The sequence below is a fragment of the Scyliorhinus torazame genome, chromosome 2 (genome assembly GCF_047496885.1).
Source record: "Scyliorhinus torazame isolate Kashiwa2021f chromosome 2, sScyTor2.1, whole genome shotgun sequence".
In the NCBI taxonomy this organism is placed as follows: Eukaryota; Metazoa; Chordata; class Chondrichthyes; order Carcharhiniformes; family Scyliorhinidae; genus Scyliorhinus; species Scyliorhinus torazame.
In genome coordinates this window covers 387,481,966-387,506,665 of record NC_092708.1, presented here as the reverse complement: position 1 = coordinate 387,506,665, position 24,700 = coordinate 387,481,966, and the positions used below count along the sequence as shown (strand labels likewise).

The following is a 24,700-nucleotide window of genomic DNA, read 5'->3' as shown; positions in this document are numbered from 1 at the left end:
GGCCTCGGCCTAACACCCTGGTTACCTCGGGAAGACCCGAGAGCAGCAGAAACTGGTGTTGGTCACCATCACTCCATTTCATCTGCATGCTCATCTGAGCTGGAACAGCAAACCCTCTCAACCGTTACAGGTTGTATATCTTTTCTGTCTCTTGAGCTGTACTATATCTTAATGGTTCCCTCTTAAATCTGTACTTTTCCCAACATTTTGTCCCTGGTGAGACCCCATTTGAATGCCTCAGTGTGACCCGAGAGTAAAAATCTGCAGGGCTATTGAATCGGTGGAAGGGGGGTTGCTGAGTGAGCGGGGGGGGGGGGGGGGCTTAGACATCACTTAAGATTTAATAAACTCGGATGGCACGGTGGTGCAGTGGTTACCACTGCAGCCTACGTCATCGAGAACCCAGGTTCGATCCCGGCCCCAGGTCACTCTCTGTGTGGAGTTTGCACATTCTCCCCATGCCTGCGTGGGTCTCACCCCCACAACCCAAAGATGTGCAGGTTAGGTGGATTGGCAACGCTAAATTGCCCCTTAATTGGAAAAAAAAATAATTGGGTACTCTAAATTTATTTTTAAAAAGATTAAATAAACAGGTTTTTTTTAATAAACATTTTATTGAGGTATTTTTGGTATAGTAACAACATCAAAATAAACAATATACATGAAACCATAAACATAGTGCAAAAGCCATTTACCTTTTGTACAGGTCCCACTCTTTTTGACCCCAACTCTAATCTAAACTACCCCCCCCCCCCCCCCCCCATCTGCTGACGATTAATTTTCCGTGAAGAAGTTGACGAACGGTTGCCACCTCCGGGTGAACCCTAACATTGACCCTCTCAAGGCGAACTTGATTTTCTCCAGACAGAGAAAGCTAGCCATGTCCGATAGCCAGGTCTCCGACTTCGGGGGCTTTGAGTCGCTCCAAGCTAATAGTATCTGTCTCCAGGCTACCAGGGAAGCAAAGGCCAGGATGTCTGCCTCTTTCTCCTCCTGGATTCTTGGGTCTTCTGACACCCCGAAAATCGCCACCTCTGGACTCAGCGCCACCCTTGTTTTTAACACCGTGGACATGATGTCCGCAAACCCCAGCCAAAACCCCCTAAGCTTCGGGCATGTCCAGAACATGTGGACATGGTTCGCTGGTCCTCCCGCAAATTTTGCGCACCTGTCTTCCACCCCAAAGAATCTGCTCACCCGGGCCACTGTCATGTGAGCCCGATGAACGGCCTTGAATTGTATCAGGCTGAGCCTGGCAGATGTTGCGGACGCGTTGACTCTACTCAATGTGTCTGCCCATAGACCATCCTCTATCTCACTTCCCAGCTCTTCCTCCCACTTGCGCTTCAGCTCCTCGGTCTGCGTCTTCTCCGACCCCATAAGCTCCTTATAAATGTCCGAGACGCTCCCTTCTCCTACCCACCCTCTGGAAACTACCCTGTCCTGAATCACCCTTAGCGGTAGGTGCGGGAAGGTTGACACCTGTTTACGAAGGAAGTCCCGCACCTGCAGATACCTGAATTTGTTTCCCCTCGCTAACCCAAATTTTTCCTCCAACGCCCTCATACTCGGAAATCTCCCCTCTATGAACATATCCCCCATCCTCTCAATCACCGCTCTCCGCCATAACCGGAACCCCCCGTCCATACTCCCCGGGGCAAACCGGTGATTATCAGATTGGGGCCCAGACCAATGCTCCCACTGCTCCCACATGCCGCCTCCACTGGCCCCAAACTTTCAGGGCCGCCACCACCGCTGGACTGGTGGAGTACCGTGCCGGCGGGAATGGCAGAGGCACAGTTACCAATGCCCCCAAACTGGTGTCCTTACATGAAGCCGCCTCCATACGCTCCCTCGCCGACCCCTCCCCCACCACCCACTTCCTGATCATGGCTATATTAGGCGCCCAATAATAGTTGCTGCGCAGTCCGCCCTCTCCCCGACTCCGCTCAAGCATTACCTTCCTTACTCGCGGGGTCTTGCCTGCCCAGACGAAGCCCGTGATCACTCTGTTGACCCGCTTAAAAAAGGACCACGGAATAAAAATGGGGCGACACTGAAATACAAATAGGAATCTCGGGAGGACTGTCATCTTCACCGTTTGTACCCTCCCAGCCAGAGACAACGGAAGCGTGTCCCATCTCCGAAAATCGTCCTTCATTTGGTCCACCAGCTGGGCCAGATTCAATTTATGCAGCTGGTCCCATTCCCGCACCATTTGGATGTCTAGGTACCTAAAGGTTCCCTTTACTAACCTAAACGGCAGCTCTCCCAGTCGCCTCTCCTGTCCCCTCGCCTGGACCACAAACATCTCACTCTTTCCCATATTAAGCTTATACCTCGAAAACCGGCCAAATCCCCCTAGAGCCCTCATGATTTCTTCCATCCCCTCTATTGGGTCCGAAATGTACAGAAGCAGGTCATCTGCATAGAGCGAAACCCTGTGCTCCACCCCTCCCCAGCCCAGTCCTCTCCAGCCCCTCGCAGCTTACATAAACAGTTTTAAACAGGCTTGTGGCTTTGCACCCCCAGTTTATGGGGTATCTGCGACTCCCGGACCGAATCTTACAGCCAGCTAGGAAATGCACACTGATTGACGCCATAATGTGCCTGCTCCGTCTCCAGAACGTCAACCAGAAGACCGGCTGCTTTACTACAAGTGTCTATTGAGATATCTTTTTCGAAGGGAGCTGGAAGAGGATTTGAGAAGGACAAGTGGTACAAGGTTCAGTGGGGCAATGTGAGCCAAGAGTTAACTGCAGCAAGGGAGCTTTCCTTGCCCCATTCACGGGATTTGGCGATAACAGACTGCAGGATATAATCTAGGCTCATTCTCTATTTCAGTGCTGAGGGGGTGCTGCGCTGTCAAAAGTTGCCACCTGTCTCCAAAACCCTGTTACTCTACTTCTTCACACAGAGGGTGGTGAGCATCTGGAACAGATTGCTAGAAGTGGGTACAATTTTGTCCTTTAAAAAGCAGTTAGGCAGTTACATGGGCAGGGTGGGTATAGAGGGATATGGGCTAAATGTGGGCAAGTGGTACTAGCTTAGTGATAGAGACTGGGCAGCATGGTCAAGCTGGGCCGAAGGGCCTGTTTCCATGCTGCAAACATCTGTGACTCTACTTAGCTTCATATTAAAACACACGCCACGGCACTTTACTATCCTTCAACCAATGTCGCGAAAATACACTGAAGTTTCTGGGAGCTTGCTGTGCACAAATTGGGTGCCGGGTTCCTGTATTAAATCACACATAAAATGCTTTCTTTGCCATGGAGACCGCTCAGTAGAGAAGGTGGTGCCCAAACCAATCCCCTCGCTCCTTCCAGACAATTCAATAGAAGATGTCCTCGCAGTGCATTGAATCAGATGTGTTGAGATTTGATTTGCAACGTCTGATGGGCTAGGTGGAATTGATAGTGATTAAATCAAATGTTAAATTTGATCAGTCTGATAAATCAGAGATCTCAGTCGGGCAACTGCCAAGTGTCCAGTGATGGGTGCGATGAGAGCAGCAGATTATCTCAGGCTGTCATTTGCCTCCCCCAGCCTCACAGTGCGCTTTCAATCCATCCACGCTGTTCACAATCCTGAAAGCATCATTATTCCTCGAAGATTCGAGTCAGAAAATGAGCTGCATCTTTCTAAGAAGAGATTTGATGGAGATGTTCAAAATCATGGTGAACTCACTTAGTGCTGTCCCTATCGAACATTCTTACATACACACACACATACACAAATACATACACGCACACACAAGTACAGATGTGTGCATACAAGTACACAGGCAGATGTGCATATAAATACACATGTACACATACAATACACACTCAAGGTGTGCACACATGTCGCATGCAAGCACATACAAGTCACACACACACATGCAATCGAGTACACAAGCACATACACACGGAATTGAATACCCTCCCCACCGCGCCAGGAGCCGCCTATTAGGCGGGGAGCGTATAATGGGGCAGGAAGGCACATGGGGATGGGGGGAGTGAATGGGGGCCCACCACTGCAGCCATCAAATTCTGCCCACAAATACACATGAACACACAAATACATACTCGTGCATGCATGCAAGTATGCACCCACATTTACACACTCATGAGTGCACGTGTATGTACACACATTTGCACATAGACATATTTGCACATGTGGAAAAAAGTCTGTTTAACTCACTGTCAAGAATCATCCAACTGTGTCATGAAGAATTTATTCACCTTCCAATTGACCTCGGAAGACGGGTCCACCTTGATGGGGAGCATATGATATGTGTGCACGCTTGTGTGTGCATGTAAGAGCTAGTGTGCATGGATATGAATCGCAGAAAGTCGGTATGCAGGTACAGCGTGTAATAAGAAAGGCAAATGGAATGTTTGCATTTATTGCAAAAGGACTGTAGTATAAAAGTAGAGAAGTATTGTTGCAATTGTATTGGGAGTTGGTGAGACCACATCTGGAGTATTGCGTCCAGTTTTGATCTCCTTATTTGAGGAAGGATGTGGTGGCATTGGAGGCAGTTCAGAGGAGATTCACCAGGTTGATTCCGGGGATGAAAGCGTTGATGTACGAGAGGAGAGATTGAACAGGTTTGACTTATATTCGTTGGAGTTTAGAAGGTTGAGTGGGGATCTGATCGAGGTGTATAAAATACTAAGAGGGATTGATAAAGTAAACGTACACCAAATGTTCCCCCTTGTGGGGCAATCTAGAATGAGTTGTCACAGATCTAGGTTGAGAGGCGGTAGATTTAGAACAAAGAACAGTACAGCACAGGAACAAGGAACATTTAGAACTGAGATGAGGAAGAACTACTTCTCGCAGAGGGTGGTGAATTTGTGGAACTCGCTGCCCCATAGTGCGGTGGAATCTGAGTCATTAAAATGATTTCAAGAAAGAGATAGATCCATTTCTGATTTTCCACCATGTTAAAGAGGTGGAAGGCGGGCAGCACGGTGGCGCAGTGGGTTAGCACTGCGGCCTCACGGCGCCGAGGTCCCAAGGTTCGATCCCGGCTCTGGGTCGCTACCCGTGCGGAGTTTGCACATTCTCCCCGTGTCTGCGTGGGTTTCGCCCCCACCACCCAAAGGTGTGCAGGGTCGGTGGATTGGCCACGCTAAATTGCCCCTTAATTGGAAAAAATGAATTGGGTACTCTAAATTTAAAGAAAAGGGTGGAAGCATTACATCTTAACTGTGCTCTGGTTGGTCAAACAACTGCTAATCCCCCCCACCCCCCAACCCTTGCACTTTCCCTGTGACAGCTCATATTTCAAATATGAGTAGCAGGAAAGGTCGAAGTTCACCATCAAATAGAATCATCCAGAAATATTTAATTTTTTAAAAAATAAAAGTGCACGTTAGTCATTAAGGCTTAATCGAGAGCTGCGGTTGGATCGATATTGTGCAGATGCTCCTGAATGTTCATCTGTCCACGCTGGTTTCTGCCAGTCGGTTGTTCATAATGGCCAGAGCCCCCACGCCCTCGGAGAAGCCGTTGTGCCGGGCAGCGTACCCGCTCGCCCTGGGGTGCCCGTTGGCCGTCTCCAAAAGCTGCTTCTGCATGATGGCCAGCGAGACCCTGTTGGCAGCCAGGAAGTCCCTCATGGAGATCATCTCCCCGGACAGCCTTCGGCCGTCCACCACCTCACTCTCGTTAAAGGCATCGGTCTCGATGGAGATCTTGCGCCCGGCGCCGGTGAACCGGGGGGCCACGGCATTCCTCCCTGGCCTGAACAGTTTCCTTTGGCACCTCACGCAGCACCGGCACTCCAGTCTCCTCAAGCTCCAGTTGAGGAACTGCTTGATGACGATGGATATAACATTAAACAGAGAATAAATACAGCACACCCCCATTAGGATGAACAGAAAGTTGCCAAACCGGTAGAACCCCTGGTAGTCGTAGCTCATGTTCTGACTGCTCACCAGATCACCAAAACCGATGGTACTGAAGGCCACAAAGCAAAAGTAGATGGAGTCCAGGTAGCTCCAGCCTTCGACTGGGGTGTACATGGCTGAGGCACAGCAGGAAATGGCAATGGCGGCCAGGCCCAGGATCAACATTACGTAATAGACAGAGGGCTTCCAGCCTGCTAGGCTGTCCACCTCACCTGTGTTTCCCAGTTCCGGGCAGTTTTCCTGAGGCAGAACTCCGCTTCGCCTCAGCTGCCTCTCGTGACAGGTCTTCAGGATGTAGGCCAGGACCGTTATCAGCCGCTCCAAGAAGAGGTTGAAGAAGAGGATGGTGGCCGCGCAGCCGACTAGGCCGTAGAATATCAGGAAAACCTTCCCACTCACGGTTGAGGGCGTGGTCATCCCGAAACCTGGAACAGAAACAAACCACACAAAATAAATCGTCAAATTTAGCTTCTGCACAGGGGTCCAGGGGTACACCAGAGAAAGACTTTGGATTTCTATAACCGCGATATCCCAAAACACTCGACAGCCAATGCCGGTAGCACAGTAGTTAGCACTGTTGTTTCACAGCGCCAGGGTCCCAAGTCCGATTCCCGGCTTGGGTCACTGTCTGGTGTGGAGTCTGCACATCCTCCCCGTGTGTGCGTGGGTTTCCTCCTGGTGCTCCGGTTTCCTCCCACAGTCCAAAGACGTGCAGCTTAGGTGGATTGGCCATGATAAATTGCCCTTAGTGGTCAAAAAGGTTAGGAGGGGTTATTGGGTTACGGGGATAGGGTGGAAGTCAGGGCTTAAGTGGGTCGATGCAGACTCGATGGGCCGAATGGTCTCCTTCTGCACTGTATGTTCTATGTTCTATAATAACCCTGTCTATTCCTTTAAGTATTTTGTGGATTTTACAGAATTTACAGTGCAGAAGGAGGCCATTCGGCCCATCAAGTCTGCACCGGCTCTTTGAAAGAGCACCCCACACTCCCACCCCATCCCATCCCCATAACCCAGTAACCCCACCCAACACTAAGGGCAATTTTGGACACTAAGGGCAATTTAGGATGGCCAATCCACCTAACCTGCACATCTTTGGACTGTGGGAGGAAACCGGAGCCACCCGGAGGAAACCCACGCAGACACGGGGAGAACGTGCAGACTCCGCACAGACAGTGACCCAGTGGGGAATCGAACCTGGGACCCTGGAGCTGTGAAGCAATTGTGCTAACCACTATGCTACCGTGATGCCCATTTTAGTGCGATCTCCTCTCATTCTTTGAAACTCTAAAGAATACAGGCCCAGTTTGCCCAATCTCTCTTCATCATTCCTTCCATTCCTGGTTCCAGTCTGGTGAACCTTCTTTGCACACCCTTTATGGCAATAATATTCTTTCTGAGGTAAGGGGACCAAAACTGCACCCAGTACTCCAGACGCAGTCGAACAAACAAGTGAAGCAAGACCTCAACACTCCTGTACTCAAACCCTCTTGCGATAAAGGCTAACATTCCATTAGCCTTTCTGAAAGCTTGCTGCACCAGCGTGTTAGCCTTCAGTGACTAATGGACAAGGACGCCCAGGTCCCTCTGTACATCTACACTTTCTAATTTCTTACCATTTAGGCACATCTGTCCCTTCTACCAAAATGGATTGCCTCACCCTTTTTCCACATTATGTTCCATCTGCCATAGAATCATAGAATTTACAGTGCAGAAGGAGGCCATTCGGCCCATCGAGTCTGCACCGGTTCCTGGAAAGAGCACCCCATACAAGCCCACACTTCCACCCTATCCTCTTAACCCAGTAACCCTACCCAACACTAAGGGCAATTTAGGATGGCCAATCCACCTAACCTGCACATCTTTGGACGGTGGGAGGAAACCGGAGCACCCGGAGGAAACCCACGCACACACGGGGAGAACGTGCAGACTCCACACAGACAGTGACCCAAACCGGGAATGGAAATTATGACCCTGGAGCTGTGAAGCAATTGTGCTAACCACTATGCTACCGTGCTACCCAATGTTCAAGCAGCTTAGGCCAGGGCTTTGGGTTACCAGTCTGGTGACAGAACCACCGCCCATTGCCTTCACTGGGATGGGAAAGACGGAGCCCAGACACTCTCTGCGAACACAGCAAAGTCCAACTGCCAGTGCAGTCTTCACAGGAAAAGCCACCGGAATCGTTTTATCTGTAAGAGATTAGATAAGAGGAAATGAACAGATAACTTATTGTGCTCAGTGAGCTGAAGCCTAACTAGCTTCTTGACGAGATCGTTCTGGAGTGATTAGACCTTGTTTTCAGAAGCAAATTGCCACTGTTGCCATGGTGAATCTGAAGGCCCGAGGGCCTGGTGCTCTGCAATCCCGTTAGTACTCCACTGTCATTAAATGGATGCTTCAGTTCCTGAGCAGCTTGCCCCATGTAAAGAATTGTAATAGCTGCAAGCAGTACTGAGGCTGTCAGAGCTAATGAGTTCTGATGAAGAATCTGCATGCAAAACATAAAACTACTTTTACCCATTTCTGATGCTGAGCTATCCCACGCTGTCTGCTTGCAGCTTCTTATGTATCTTCAGGTGGAGCCTTTCGAAAAAGAGGTGGGATTTTTTTTGGGGGGGGTCAATGGTTGCTGCACTCTGGTGTCAATTGTGGTTCAGCTGGCATCCCACTCGGATTCTCCACTCCCACGCCGGTTGGGAGAATCGCCTGGGCCGCCAAGATTTCTGGGGACGCCGGTCCGACGCCCTCCCGCGATTCTCCCAAGCGGCGGGAACGGCCCGGTCGAGTTTCGCAGGCCGGAGAATCGCCGGAGACACTGAAAATGGCGATTCTCCGGCACCCCCGCTATTCTGAGGCCCGGATGGGCCGAGCGGCCAGGCCAAAACGGCGGGTTCCCCCCGGCGCCGTCCACACCTGGTCGCTGAAGTCGTGGGCGGTGCGTGAACGCTGGGGGGGGCGGCCTGTGGGGCGGGCGAGGGGGGATCCTGCACCGGGCTTCACCTGGAATGTGGAGTGGCCTGCGATCGGTGCCCACCGATTGTCGGGCCGTCCTCTCTGAAGGAGGACCGCCTTCCTTCCGCGGCCCCGCAAGATCCGTCCCCCACCTTTTTGCGGGGCGGACTTAGAGAGGACAGTAACCACGCATGCGCGGATGACGTCCGTTATGCGGCGCCGGCCGCGTCATCTATGCGGCGCCGCTTTTACGTGGGCGACAAGGCCTGGCGCGTGTAGATGACGCGGCCGCGATACTGGCCCATTGTCAGGGCCTGAATCGGTCGGGACCGGGGCCGCTCCGCGCCGTCGTGAACCTCGACGGCGCGGCCACTTCGGCGTGGGAGTGGAGAATCCCGCCCGCTGTATTCAAATCCCACTCCCGGGCTTGACCACAAATCAGTGCTGACAGTCCCGGGCAGCAGTGGGGGAGTGCTGCACTGTCAGAGTTGCTGTTTATTGGATGAGATGTTAAAGTGAGCTCCCACCTGCTCTCTCAGGTGAATGTAAAAAGATCTCGCTATGGAAGATGAGTTGGGTGGGGGCGGGAGCTTTCCCCCATTACCTGGCTAATATTTATCCCTCAAACACCATCGCTAAAAACAAGTTGCCTGATTGTTATCACATTACTATTTGTGGGATCTTGTTGTGTGCAATGATTTTTATTCCAAATTTACTACAAAACATAAACAAACTGGGGAACTGATACACGATCAATAACTACTAAAACAAGTTTGTAGTACAACTGAAGGCTTTAATAAGCTAGAAGTGTTCCCCAGCAGCTCAGGTACAGAATGAGGTCTGCTGGGACGGCATGGGTTCTTATACCCCGCCTATCGGGGCGGAGCTACCATACTCTACAGCCAATGGTAAAACCCCTAGGTTTAACCAATGGCACTTCAGCCTCTCAGGTACCGTAATACCTGATAATACCACAGGAACACACTCCCAACCCACAGTTTTACAGTCTGTACAAATGTTTCCCCTTTTTCATCCCCCCACCCCCCGTGACGAACAACTGCTCGAAAATGGCCATGAACAATACCCACCATGCCTCAAAGCATTCCGCAAAACCCCTCAATTCAAACTTAATTTTCTCCAACCAGAGGAAGTTGTATAGATCCCCCAGCCATGCCGCCACCCCTGGCGGCGCTGTCGACCGCCATTCCAGTAAAATTCTTCGGCGGGCAACCAGAGAGACGACGGCTGTGACGTCGGCCTTCCCCCCTCCATCAGCTCCAGCTTTTCCGATATCCCAAAAATCGCCGCCAAAGGGTCCGGTCCGACCTCCACCCCCACAATCTTTGCTAGCGTCCCGAACACTCCTGCCCAATATCTCTCTAATTTATCACACCCTCAGAACATATGCACGTGGTTCGCTGGTCCCCGCCCACTCTTCTCACACTCGTCTGCCACCCCCTGGAAGAACCCACTCATCCTCGCCCAAGTTATGTGCACCCTGTGTACCACCTTAAACTGTCTCAATCTCATCCTCGCACGCAAGGAGGTCGAATTCACTGTGCACAGTGCATCACTCAACTTGCTATGTGCAAATTGGCTGCTGTGTTTCTTATGTTACAACAGTTAGCTGTAAAGTGCTTTGGGATAGCCAATGGTTGTGACAGTTGCTATATAAATGCAAGTCTTTCTTCTCCTTTTACTATTCTGACCGGCATCACCTTAAGAGGTTTAACCGTGCCACAGAATGACGTGGATACGTCCAGGGCACAGAGCACCCAGCCCAACTGGTCCATGCTCCAGACAAGTCTACTCTCGGCCCACTTACATGTCCTTCATTTATCCTGCCCAATATTTATCCCTCCAAATTCATCGCTACAATAAACAATCTCTTCGTTATCACATTGCCGTTTGTTTGGGAGTTTGTTGTGTGCAAATTGACTCCGACCTCTCCTACATTACAACAGTGGCTGTACTTCAAAAGTATTTCTCTGACTGTCAAGCACTTTGGATAATTCTGGGATGGTGACAGACGCTATAGAAATGCAATCATTTGTTTTTATTCCTTTCCCCCTGGTGTGCTGATCCAGTTCCCCCATGAATCTGTCTCTGCTGTTCCCTTCAACCAATCCATGCGGTAGCCAGTCCGACATTCCCACCACTCCCTCGGTAAGGAGATTCCTTCAGAATTCCCTATTGGATTGCTTGGCGACCATGTGACATTGATGGCAGCTGGTGCAGGAGGAACCTTCCCATGTGCAAAATGGCTGCCTGGCTCCAATATACATAAAACACACTCAGCACTGTACAAGAGGAGGTCTTTACTTCAGTTTTCCAGCACAAGTTATTAAAGTGTTGACTTTCATATAATTGATAGATATCCTTCATTTTGAACAGCGTACAAGACCTAATAGTAACTCAAGAGATCAATGCCTTGTTTCTAAAATACTTTCTTTAAGGGCTTTCAACAGATCAGGGTTTATTACTCTTTTTTTTCATTAAAGAATACAATTGCTAATCATCTCTTGCTTGAGTGATAGCCTCGGATGGCAGCCTCATGTGAGGGACGATGGCATAATGAAATGAAAATTGCTTACTGTCACAAGTCGGCTTCAAATGAAGTTGCTGTGAAAAGCCCCTAGTCGCCACATTCCGGCGCCTGTTCGGGGAGGCTGGTACGAGAATTGAACCGTGCTGCCTTGGTCTAGCTTTCAAAGCCAGCTCTATAGCCCTGTGCTAAACCAGCTCCCTTATGGTTGTGTTAATGGAACAGTAATCTAGAGGCCTGGATTTATACACTGGAGAGCCACCAGGGCAGGGTAGGGATTTAACGTCAATTGATTAATAAATCTGGAATCAAATGATAATCTCGTTAATAATGATCATGAAGCTACCAAATTATCATTTTTAAAAAAATCTAATTCATGACCTTCTGAGGAGGAGGCTTGTCACCCTCACCCCAAATCCACTCACAGGAATGTCCTCTGAAAGGCCAAGCAAGGCTCAGAGTTGTAGGTGGCTCATCGCTACCTGTTTAAGAGCAACTAGGTGTGCTTCACAGACACTTCCCAGGGACACACCCAGGTAAACGTCAACTGCTGCCCATCAGCTTAGAGAGGGACGTTCTTTAGTCAGCCCAAAATAATCACCAATTACCATAACGCTTTACAGCCAATGAAGTGTTTTCTTTTTTTTAAAAATAAAGTTAGAGTACCCAATTCATTTTTTTTTCCAATTAAGGGGCAATCCACCTAGCCTGCACGTCTTTTTGGGTTGTGGGGTGAGACCCATGCAGACACGGGGAGAATGTGCAAACTCCACACGGAAGTGACCCGGGGCCGGGATCGAACTCGGGTCTTCGACGCCGTGAGGCAGCAGTGCTAACCACTGCGCCACCGCGCCGCCCTGACAGACGTGTTCTTGAAGTGTAGTCACTAACCTTGGCAACGCAACAGCCAACTTGTGCACAGCATAAGGCCCCACAAATAGCAATGAGATAATGAGCAGACTTTGGTGATGTGGAAGAAGGCACAAATATTGATTCTGGACCCTGGGGTGAACTTTGCTACCCTTGTTCCCATTCAAATGAATACATTTCTTAGAGGGTTTGACAGGGAAGGTGCAAAGAGGTCCCTTGCACCCGGCTGGAGCGTCTAAAACAGGCGGCACAGTTTCTGGAAAAGGAGACGGTCACAGGTGAGGGAAACTATTTTGCCTCAGAGGATTCCGAATCTTTGCAAATCTCCACAGGAGAGAGCTCAGACGATGTGTATGTTCAAGACTGAGGTCAATAGATTTTGGGGCATTAAGGGATATGGAGTAGAGCGGGACAATTCAGCCATGATTTGATTGGTGGAGCAGCAGACCTGAGGGTACACATGGTCCGTGTCTCTCACTTGACCCCTACACTCAAATGCATCCCTCCAGAATTTAAGTGTAAAACACGGGAGATTCAATTGCTTCAAGTACAGAGTCTCCTCCAGTCTGTTGAGAAGAAGTTGTTTACAATGCTGCTGACCCCCAAACTCATCAACTTCCAATCGCATTCCAAGCACTGATGCAGAATCACAGGGCATTGTTCCACGACCCCTTCCACCAGGGGAAACAAGTCATATAATTATCAGAATCACTCCATTTGTTCAGCACTGATTAATATTTATTCACCCAATCACGCCATTGAATGATGTCTTGTTACAAGGAAGACTCCGGGTTTGAGGCCCGGTCTGTGTTAAACTGGCTAATCTCAGCCAAGTTTAACAAAACTGACCTCGTTTCGATAAGACTGAGAGAGAGAGAGAGAGATTGAGAATAAAGATCCTTGATTAACATTTCAAACAGTTTTCAGACACTGTTTAAAACCAGACTGGTTTACAATTAACAGCCCAACACTCGGATTGGAGTTTTCTAGTTTATTTATTTGCAAATTCGTTTTGTGTTTACTTTGACCAGCTTTCACCTCCGATTGCCGACCTGGCTGAACAATGCATCAATTTTTAAATTCTCATCCTTGTTTTCAAACCCCTCCAATGTTTAACGTCCTCCCTATTTCTGCAGTTCCCCCTCAGCTTCAGAACCCTCTGAGATGCCTCCCCTCATTCAGCCTATTGAGCATCCCTATTTTTAATCGCCTCACCGTTGATGGCCGTGCCTTCAGCTACCAAGCTCTGGAATTTCCTCCCTAAACCTCCCACATCTCTGACTTCCTTTAAGACACTGGTGGGCAAGCTGCGGCTCATCTTAATTGTGAGTGCGGCCCTACCAGATATCTTGTTGTCCGTTGTCCATGGGCAGGGTTGCTGCGTTCCACTGGTTTCTACCCATGTAGCTTTTTCCCGACAGGTATACTGAAGTGAGACGCATGTAAAGCGAGGGTGAGTGAAGTGAGGTGCGTGTTGATTGCTCACAACATTGACTGTGAGAGCCGTGTGCTCCTTCTGCGTACAATTGAACGTAGATACTTATTTTGTTTCTACCACTTGAAACTGACAGTTCTATTAACAAATGAATGATTAAGTATTTTCTATAACTCGATATGAAATATTCGCATGTATTAAATATATTCGATCTTATTCAAGGGTCATGGTTGGTGAACAAGCTCGATTCCAATCTTGCAGCCCACTGAGGTGAAGGAGGGTCTCTCGTGCGACTCACTCACCACCCTAAGTTGCCCATCGCTGTTTTACGACACTCCTTAAAATCTTCGACACAAAATTAGGTCATCTGCCTTAATATATCCTTATGTGACTTGGTGTTAAATGTTGCTTTTTAACGATCCTGTAAAGACCGTGGGCGGGATTCTCCGACCCGGAATCCCAGAGGGCGGCGTGAATCCCGCCCCGCCGCCAGCTGCCGGTTTTTGGGCGGGAGCGGGGTTTACGCCACGCCGGTCGGGGGCCATTGGCAGCACCCCCCCCCCCCCCGGCAATTCTCTGGGCCCTGACGGGCCGAGCGGCCGTCAGTTCCTGGCCTGTCCTGCCGGCGTGAAATGGACATGGTCCCACATGGCGAGACCTGGCTGGTAGGCCGTCTAGTGGAGTCCTCGGGGGGTCGCGGGGGATCAGGCCCCGGGGGGGGGGGGGGGGAGCGGTTGCCTGGCCCGCGATCGGGGCCCACCAATCTGCGGGTGGGCCTGTACCGTGGAGGCACTCCTTCCATGGCCGGCGCAGAGAAGAACCCCCCTGAGCATGTGCGGGAACATGCCGGCCGGTCTGCGCATGCGCCAACTTGCGCCGGCCCTTCAGCACCGGTTGACGTGGCGCCAACCCCTCTGGCGCCAGCCTTGCCCCCGGAGGATTCCGCACCTTCCGGTTGGCCCTACACCGGAGCGGGTCGCGCCGTTCTTGGCGCTGGCATCGGACCATCCCGCCAATTGCGGGAGAATCACACCCCCTGTTTTATTGCGTTAAAGATGCTTTTTCTAAGTACAAGATCTTGTTGATATATAGCCTCATTCCTGTTGCTATGTGAAGTGAAGACGAAGGATCTCAATCACAAATGGCAGCTTCTTTCCTGTCCCCCAGGTTCGGACTCTTAATACACGTCAGTTCCACAAGGGTGGTATCTCAGACTGGATCTCTGGAGAAATGAGTGGAAAAACATTCCTCACATCGTGGTCAATAATCGAGCCATTATTCCGAGATTCCCCAGTGGTGGATTTCCAGCCAGTGGAAACACCTCTTCAGTGTCTACCTTACCTGTCAAACCCTGTCAGAATCTCATCCGTCTCAAAGCGATCACCTCTCATTCTACTGAACCTCCTGCACCCCAGGAACCAATCCAGTGAACCTTCACTGTATTGCCTCCAAAGCAAGTAAATCCCACCTCCAATTCAACTCCCCTCCTCTTCAAATAGTGTTGTAAGATCATTTGCATCCACTTGAAAGGACAAACATCTGCTGAACATCTGGTATGGTAGTTAGCACCTCCAGCAGTGCAGCACTCTCTCCGTACTGCACTGGAGAATTAGCCTAAGGTGCTCAGTTTTTTGGAGGACTGGGGCTGTGGTCTCAACCCACAGCCTTGTGATTCAAAGATGCAAGTTCCCCCGGAGTCCTGAATAAATAATCCCTCAAGGAACATCACAAAGAACAGATTTGGCCATTGCCACATTGCCATTTGCGGGAGCTTGCAGTGCATAGATTTCCGACATTACACCAATCGCCACCCCGCTGTGAAATGTTTTTGGGATGCCCTGAGGTTGTGAAAGGCACTATGCAAATGCTAGTGATCCAAAGACCCAGATTTAGGCCCTGGGTATATGGGTTCGAATCCCACCACTGCAGACGGTGAAATTTGATTTCCATTAAAAATATCTGGAATTAAAAGCCGAACAATGACCATGAAACCATTGTCGATTGTTGTAAAATCCCATCCGGTTCACTAATGTCTTTTAGGGGGGCAAGGAAATCTGCCGTCCTTACCCGACCTGGCCTACACGTGACTCCAGACCCACAGCAACTGCCCTCTGGAATGGCCGAGTAAGACACTGAGTTCAAGGGCAATTAGGGATGGGCAACGAATACTGGCCCAGCCACATCCCCCAACCAAAGAGGAAAGAAGGTTAGAAACGGCGTCCATGAGAAGGGCGGGGCTGGAGATATGGAATAAATAGTTCACAGGTGATCTTTGATATTTGTGTGCAGATCCTGCAAATGGATTTGTGTTAATGGGAAGATAGAGCTACCTTAATAGAATCCAACACTAGCTTGTGAATCATTTCCTTGCCCTTGTAAGTAATATAAACGTGGCGACACTAATTAAACCTGAATTATATTTTTGTGGTGTGCTGTTTTGCTGCGGACTCTCACAGCCAGTCACACCGTGTATTTCTGTACTGCCCACATCTCCTGGTTTGCAAGGGGATACATTTTCACGGCCTCTCTCGTTTGTCTGTGGCAGCTGTAACTTTTGGCTACATTTGTAGTTAAAAATGCAGCATTTGTTTGCACTTTGTCTACCAAATCTGTTCTCCCGCGTCTAAGGCTACGGGCTGCTCACTCTGGTTTTGTTGCAGCGAATTGGTTAGCTTGGAGCCACAGCTCTGCTGATCTCAAGTCAATTTTGGGAAGTGGCATAAAACGAGAGCGGGAACGAGAGGGTAGGAAGAAAGGAAGGAAGAGGGGAGGAGAGAAAGGGGTGGAAGAGGGAGGTACCAGAGCCAATGAGGCACCAGGACAAACCGCTTCCTGACTTTCAAATTCTCATCCTTGTTTTCAAATCTTTCCTTGGCCCCTCCCTTTACCTGTAATATCTCCTCCAGATAACACCTGTCATGATATTCAAACACACACATCATGATGGACACACTAACAGGCAAATCAGAGTACACAACACCACAACCAATCACAGACAAGAACACCAACCACATAAAAAGCACGAGCACGACACCTGGAGGTCAGGAGGTCTGGGGAGAAGGGAACAGAAAGAGCTGATGAAACACCACAAGCAGGGAGCCCCCCACGTGCAGAGTGCAAAGACCAAGTTGTAAATAGTGAGTTTAAATAAAGAAGTGTTGTACCATATGCAACTGTGTTGGCTCATCTGTGTGTCAGAACACCCAACACCACATGGTACAGGAGTGGATCGATACCTGCCTACTAACCTGCCATTCTGGACATGGACCACACCGGCAAACCGCAGCCGATGCAAGTCACGGGGAACCTAGGCACCAACTGGAAGCTCTACAGGCAGCGATTTGACCTGTACATCCGTGCCACCGAAAAACAGAATGCCTCGGATGATTCGAAGATTGCAATGCTCCTCTTCTACGCAGGCCCCCACCCGAACGATGTCTTTAATTCACTGGTGTTCGAAGAAGGCGAAAACCAGGCCAAATATGACACGGTCATCCTCAAACTGGACCAGCACTTTCAAACTGAAGTAAACGAAACTTTTGAAAGATACATCTTTCAGCAACGCCTGCAAGGTAAGGAGGAGCTTTTTCAACCCTTTTTGACGCACCTCCGGATTCTAGCGCAGTCCTGCGGTTACGGCACCACTACAGAGTCCATGATCAGGGACCAGATTGTTTTTGGCGTTGCCTCTAGTGGCCTACGCCAGCAGCTTCTTAAAATAAAGAGCCTCACCTTAGCGTCTGCTGTGGAAGCCTGTGTCCTCCATGAAAATGCTACCTGCCGTTTTGCCCGATTTCAGGCGTCCGAGTTGGCACGGAGGGGGTCCCCAGCCGTCGAATCGGCAAGCCAGGCCGCCCACGACGTTGAACGCATCCAGGCCGTCGATTTCTTCCCGCCCCACGGCCCGGACGACAGCGGCCGCTTCCCGCGCTTTTCGCGGTCTCCCGCGCAGGTGCGCGCCAAAAATAACGGCCACAACGAGGGACGCACTGCGCAGGCGCGCCCACCGCAAGATCGCACTGCGCATGCGCAGTGGCGCAACGAACGCCGTGACGTCATGACGTGCAGAAATTGTGGAGGTCTACACTTAAAAGGGCAATGTCCTGCAAAATACCGACAGTGCAACAGATGTGCCATGATAGGCCACTACGCAGCCCGCTGTCGTGCGGCTCAACCCATGGATCCGGCGCATCCTCGACAACCTCGCACACGAGTCAGGACCGTCCAGCCCACGCATCAAGACTTCCAATTAAGTGATGCAGATGACCAGGATGACTTCCGAGTTGCCGTCATTGATGTCAACAAGGTCAATGCCATCAATCCAGACGATGAGTGGTGTGCCACCCTGACGGTCAACCGATCGCGCGTCGCCTTCCGTCTGGACACCGGCGCATCCGCCAACCTGATTGCTTACTCTGCAGTCCAGGCCATGAAGGTCAAACCACCCATCACACCATCCCGGCTTAAGATGGTTGACTATAACGGGAACGTTATCCCGTCCATAGGATCTTGCCAGCTACAGGTGACTCACAAGAGGTACACGGCCACACTCCCCTTCGAAGTTGTGGGCTCATCAAAGGACTCGTTACTGGGCGCACAAGCGTGTAAGGTCCTTCACCTGGTACAGCGCATCATGTCTCTCTCTCCAGATGAGATATCCGACTTCCCGGATGCTGAGTTCCACGCGAATCTCCATTCCCTCCTCGCTCACAACCAGGAGGTTTTTGAAGGCATGGGGACATTGCCACACACGTACAAGATTCGACTCAGACCGGACGCCATCCCTGTCGTTCACGCACCTCGCAGGGTTCCTGCGCCTCTCAAAGACCGCCTCAAGGCACAACTGCAGATTCTTCAGGACCAAGGGGTCCTATCCAAGGTCACGGAGCCCACGCCATGGGTCAGCTCCATGGTCTGTGTAAAGAAGCCCTCTGGCGAGCTCCGTATATGTATAGATCCAAAAGATCTGAACAACAACATCATGCGGGAACACTATCCCATCCCGAAACGAGAAGACCTCACCAGCGAGATGGCGCGAGCCAACATATTCACTAAATTGGATGCGTCCAAAGGATTCTGGCAGATCAAACTGGACCCGGCCAGCCGAAGACTATGCACATTCAACACCCCTTTTGGCAGATTCTGCTACAACCGGATGCCATTCGGCATCATTTCGGCATCTGAAGTATTCCACCGCATTATGGAACAGATGATGGAAGGCATCGAAGGGGTACGTGTATATGTGGACGATATCATCATTTGGTCCACCACTCCGCAGGAACACATGCATCGTCTTCGACGTGTCTTCACCCGCATACGGCAAAATGGCCTGCGTCTCAACCGTGCGAAGTGTGCTTTCGGCCAGACGGAGCTGAAATTCCTCGGGGACCACATCTCAAGGTCCGGGGTCCGTCCCGATGCAGACAAGGTTAGCGCCATCACAGCCATGCCACGACCGGCTGACAAGAAGGCTGTCTTAAGATTCCTCGGCATGGTCAACTTCCTTGGGAAGTTCATTCCCAACCTGGCTTCTCATACAACAAACATGCGCCATCTCGTAAAAAAATCGACGGAATTCAACTGGCACCAGTCGCATCAGCGGGAATGGGAGGAGCTCAAGCACAAACTGGTCACGGCACCAGTGCTGGCCTTCTTTGACACGACTCGCCCTACAAAGATCTCAACAGACGCCAGCCAATCTGGTATTGGAGCGGTACTCCTCCAAAAAGACAGCACGTCATCATGGGCCCCGGTTGCGTATGCCTCACGAGCCATGACCCCTACCGAACAGCGCTACGCGCAAATCGAAAAAGAATGCCTGGGCTTGTTAACTGGACTGGACAAGTTCCACGACTATGTGTATGGCCTGCCACGATTCACGGTCGAAACTGACCACCGCCCCCTGGTCAACATCATTAACAAAGACCTGAACGACATGACTCCTCGCCTCCAGCGCATCTTACTCAAACTCAGGAGGTACGATTTTGAACTGATCTACACTCCGGGGAAGGAACTCATCGTGGCGGACACTCTTTCCCGAGCAGTGAGCACACCACCAGATGCAGAGGGGTTCGTGCGTCAAATTGAGGCACACGTGACTCTGACAGCAGCAAATATGCCAGCTGATGATCCTAGTCTGGCCCACATACGCGCAGAGACGGCGACTGACCCTCTGCTGCAGCGAGTGATGCGCCACATGACGGAAGGGTGGCTAAAAGGGCAGTGCCCCCAGTTTTATAATGTGCGAGATGATCTCACCAATATAGACGGGGTCCTTATGAAATCGCATAGGATCGTCATTCCACACAGTGTGCGCCAGATGATTCTTCGTCAACTACACGAAGGCCACTTGGGCGTCGAAAAATGCAGACGAAGGGCCCGGGAGGCGGTATATTGGCCGGGTATTAATGAAGACATAGCCAACATGGTGCTCAACTGCACAACCTGTCAGAGGTTTCAGCCAGCGCAACCTCCGGAAACACTTCTACCACACGAGATGGTGACGTCCCCCTGGGCGAAGGTGGGTGTTGACCTATTTCACGCGCTCGGCAGAGATTACATTGTTATTATAGACTACTTCTCAAACTACCCGGAAGTCATGCCTCTCCATGATCTGACGTCGTCCGCAGTCATTGGGGCCTGCAAGGAAACGTTTGCTCGCCATGGCATTCCAAGGACTGTCATGTCAGACAATGGACCTTGTTTTGCCAGCCGTGAATGGTCGTCCTTTGCCGCAGCATATGGTTTCACTCATGTGACATCCAGCCCTCTGCATCCACAATCGAACGGGAAGGCTGAAAAGGGTGTCCACATCGCAAAGCGGCTCCTGTGCAAGGCGGCTGATGCCGGATCGGACTTTAACCTTGCCTTGCTGGCCTATCGATCGGCCCCGTTATCCACGGGCCTCTCGCCAGCGCAGCTACTAATGGGTCGCTCCCTCAGGACGACGGTACCTTCCGTCCTGGCACCGACAACAGACCATGAGGCGGTTCTTCGGAACATGCAACTGCAGCGTGATCGCCAGAAAGGTCGGTACGACACACGAGCGACGGACCTGCCCCCCCTGTCCTCCGGCGACAAAGTACGCGTCCATCAACCGTATGGTGGCTGGTCAGCACCGGCCGAAGTCCTCCGACAAGTGGCTCCCCGCTCGTTCCTGGTTCGCATGCCGGATGGTTCCGTGCGTCGCCGCAATCGGCGCGCCCTTCGCCGACTTCCACGCTCACAGCCACACAACACGCCAGATCCTCAACAGGCTTCCGAGGATGACTTTGTGGAGCTGCCGCACATCACGCCCTTTCCATCGCCACCCATGGCCATGCCTGCACAGCAGCCGGTGGTTCTTGATCCACCTTTAAGGCGGTCAACCCGAATTCGTCGCAAACCCATTAGAATGGACTTATAATACAGTTCATATGTTTAATAAGTTGGACAATTTTACATGATAACCTGTTGTTGTTTATCGTTCCAGATGTCGTCTGACTGGACAACTGATCAAATTTTTTTTTCTTCTTCTCTCGTTCGCATTTCTGTTATGTTATGGTACAACTGGATTCATGTGACGCACTCGACATCGCCCCATGTACATAGTTCCGTCATAGACACATGCTGCACACGACACACACACACTCTTAGATGCACTCACGTCACGATCATATTTATTACCACGTAGGCACATATCTTTGTAAAAAGGGGGGATGTCATGATATTCAAACACACACATCATGATGGACACACTAACAGGCAAATCAGAGTACACAACACCACAACCAATCACAGACAAGAACACCAACCACATAAAAAGCACGAGCACGACACCTGGAGGTCAGGAGGTCTGGGGAGAAGGGAACAGAAAGAGCTGATGAAACACCACAAGCAGGGAGCCCCCCACGTGCAGAGTGCAAAGACCAAGTTGTAAATAGTGAGTTTAAATAAAGAAGTGTTGTACCATATGCAACTGTGTTGGCTCATCTGTGTGTCAGAACACCCAACACCACAACACCCTTCTGTGATATCTCCGCCCCGCTCCCCCCCCTAATTTTGGTCCGTTGTTGTCCCAATTTTAATCCCTCCACCTGTGCTTGCAGATGCCTGGGTCCAAAGGTCTTGAATTCTCTTCCTAGAATGCTCCACCTCTCTACCTCGCTCTCACACGCTCCTTAAAACCGGCCGAGCTTTTGGTCACTGACCTACTATCTCCTAATGTGGCTGGGTGTCATACTGTGTTTCATAATGCCCCCTGGGATGTTTCTTTTGTTAAACACACTGCCGTTTTAGCTCAGTTGGCTGGACAGCAGGTTTGGGAAGCAGAGCGAAGCCAACAGCACGGGTTCAATTCCCGTACCGGCTGAGGTTATTCGTGATTACCCCGCCTTCTCAACATCGCCCCTCGCCTGAGGAGTGGTGGTCCTCGTCAATCATCACCAATCAGCTCTCCCCCCTCAAAGGGGAAAGCAGCCCTATGGTCATCTGGGACTTAATAATAATAATCTTAATAATAATGATTTTCATTGTCACAAGTAGGCTTACATTAACACGGCAATGAAGTTACTGTGAAAAGCCCCTCGTCGCCACATTCCGGCGCCTGTTCGGGTACACAGAGGGAGAATTCAGAATGTCCAAATTACCTAACACGTCTTTCAGGACTTGTGGGAGGAAACCGGAGCACCCGGAGGAAACCCACGCAGACACGGGGAGAACGTGCAGACTCCGCACAGACAATGACTCAAGTTGGGATTCGAACCTTGTCCCTGGCGCTGTGAAGCAACAGTGCTACCCTGCCGCTCATTTAAATGTTGTTATTATCGGAAAGAATCGGGTGAGAGGAGAGAGAAGAGAAGGACAGAAAGGTGGACTGTGAGAAGGAATTGAAGGAAATCGAGAGGGGGCCAGAGAGGGGATGGTGCGGGGGTGGAAGAGAGGTTGAAAGAAAAAAGCTGCCTGTTTACAAACAGAGTGAAAAGCATGTTTCACAGCTTGGTGGATGTATAATAAATTGTCAAAACGTGGCTTCAATCTGGGCTGCAGTCACACACCATATGGTGCACGACCCAAGCTGCCCCAAAAGGCTGTGGGAGACTGTCTCGCTTTAGCACCTTTGTGAGTCAAATTACTGTGCTGATACCTCTGCCAACTCGCGGCTGAGGACACTCCTCATTCAACACAAAAGTGCCAGCATGGGGCGTGCAGTGAACTAACACAGGTAGGCCGAACACCAACCAAAGTGTAGGCGCCCAGAAAAAGGTCAACGCTATTTGACAAACTGGCAGAGGTTGGATGCAACCTGAAATTCTACATCACCTGCTCAGTAATCTGCATCACCTGCTCAGTAATCTGCATCACCTGCTCAGGAATCTGTATCACCTGCTCAGTAATCTGCATCACCTGCTCAGGAATCTGCATCACCTGCTCAGGAATCTGTATCACCTGCTCAGTAATCTGCATCACCTGCTCAGGAATCTGCATCACCTGCTCAGGAATCTGTATCACCTGCTCAGTAATCTGCATCACCTGCTCAGGAATTTGCATCACCTGCTCAGGAATCTGCATCACCTGCTCAGTAATCTGCATCACCTGCTCAGGAATCTGTAACACCTGCTCAGTAATCTGTAACACCTGCTCAGTAATCTGTATCACCTGCTCAGTAATCTGTAACACCTGATCAGGAATCTGCATCACCTGCTCAGGAATCTGCATCACCTGCTCAGTAATCTGTAACACCTGCTCAGTAATCTGTAACACCTGCTCAGCAATCTGTATCACCTGCTCAGTAATCTGTAACACCTGCTCAGGAATCTGCATCACCTGCTCAGGAATCTGCATCACCTGCTCAGTAATCTGTAACACCTGCTCAGTAATCTGCGTCACCTGCTCAGTAATCTGCATCACCTGCTCAGAAATCTGTATCACCTGCTCAGGAATCTGTATCACCTGCTCAGTAATCTGCATTACCTGCTCAGGAATCTGCATCACCTGCTCAGTAATCTGTAGCACCTGCTCAGTAATCTGCATCACCTGCTCAGTAATCTGCATCACCTGCTCAGGAATCTGTATCACCTGCTCAGTAATCTGTATCACCTGCTCAGTAATCTGTAACACCTGCTCAGTAATCTGTATCACCTGCTCAGGAATCGGCATCACCTGCTCAGGAATCTGTATCACCTGCTCAGTAATCTGTATCACCTGCTCAGTAATCTGCATCACCTGCTCAGGAATCTGTATCACCTGCTCAGGAATCTGTATCACCTGCTCAGTAATCTGTATCACCTGCTCAGTAATCTGTATCACCTGCTCAGTAATCTGTATCATCTGCTCAGTAATCTGTATCACCTGCTCAGGAATCTGTATCACCTGCTCAGTAATCTGTATCACCTGCTCAGTAATCTGCATCACCTGTTCAGTAATCTGCATCACCTACTCAGTAATCTGTATCACCTGCTCAGGAATCTGTATCACCTGCTCAGTAATATGTATCACCTGCTCAGTAATCTGCATCACCTGCTCAGGAATCTGCATCACCTGCTCAGTAATCTGTAACACCTGTTCAGTAATCTGTATCACCTGCTCAGGAATCTGCATCACCTGCTGAGTAATCTGCATCACCTGCTCAGTAATCTGTATCACCTGCTCAGTAATCTGCATCACCTGCTCAGTAATCTGCATCAACTGCTCAGTAATCTGCATCACCTGCTCAGTAATCTGTAACACCTGCTCAGTAATCTGTATCACCTGCTCAGTAATCTGTATCACCTGCTCAGTAATCTGCATCACCTGCTCAGTGATCTGTATCACCTGTTCAGTAATCTGCATCACCTACTCAGTAATCTGCATCACCTGCTCAGGAATCTGCATCACCTGCTCAGTAATCTGTAACACCTGTTCAGTAATCTGTATCACCTGCTCAGTAATCTGTATCACCTGCTCAGTAATCTGCATCACCTGCTCAGTAATCTATATCACCTGTTCAGTAATCTGCATCACCTACTCAGTAAT

At 50.2% G+C, this 24,700-nt stretch overlaps 1 protein-coding gene across 1 annotated transcript in view; it reads right to left on the bottom strand.

Annotated features, from left to right (window-relative positions):
* Positions 1-773: 773 nt before the first annotated feature.
* kcnk13a (potassium channel, subfamily K, member 13a) overlaps positions 774-24,700 on the bottom strand; it is a 68,243-nt gene continuing 44,316 nt past the window's right edge. The window contains exon 2 of the mRNA XM_072493935.1: positions 774-6,328. Coding sequence (XP_072350036.1) covers positions 5,430-6,328 — 899 coding nt within the window. The 3' untranslated portion in view covers positions 774-5,429. The remainder of the gene's footprint in view (positions 6,329-24,700) is intronic.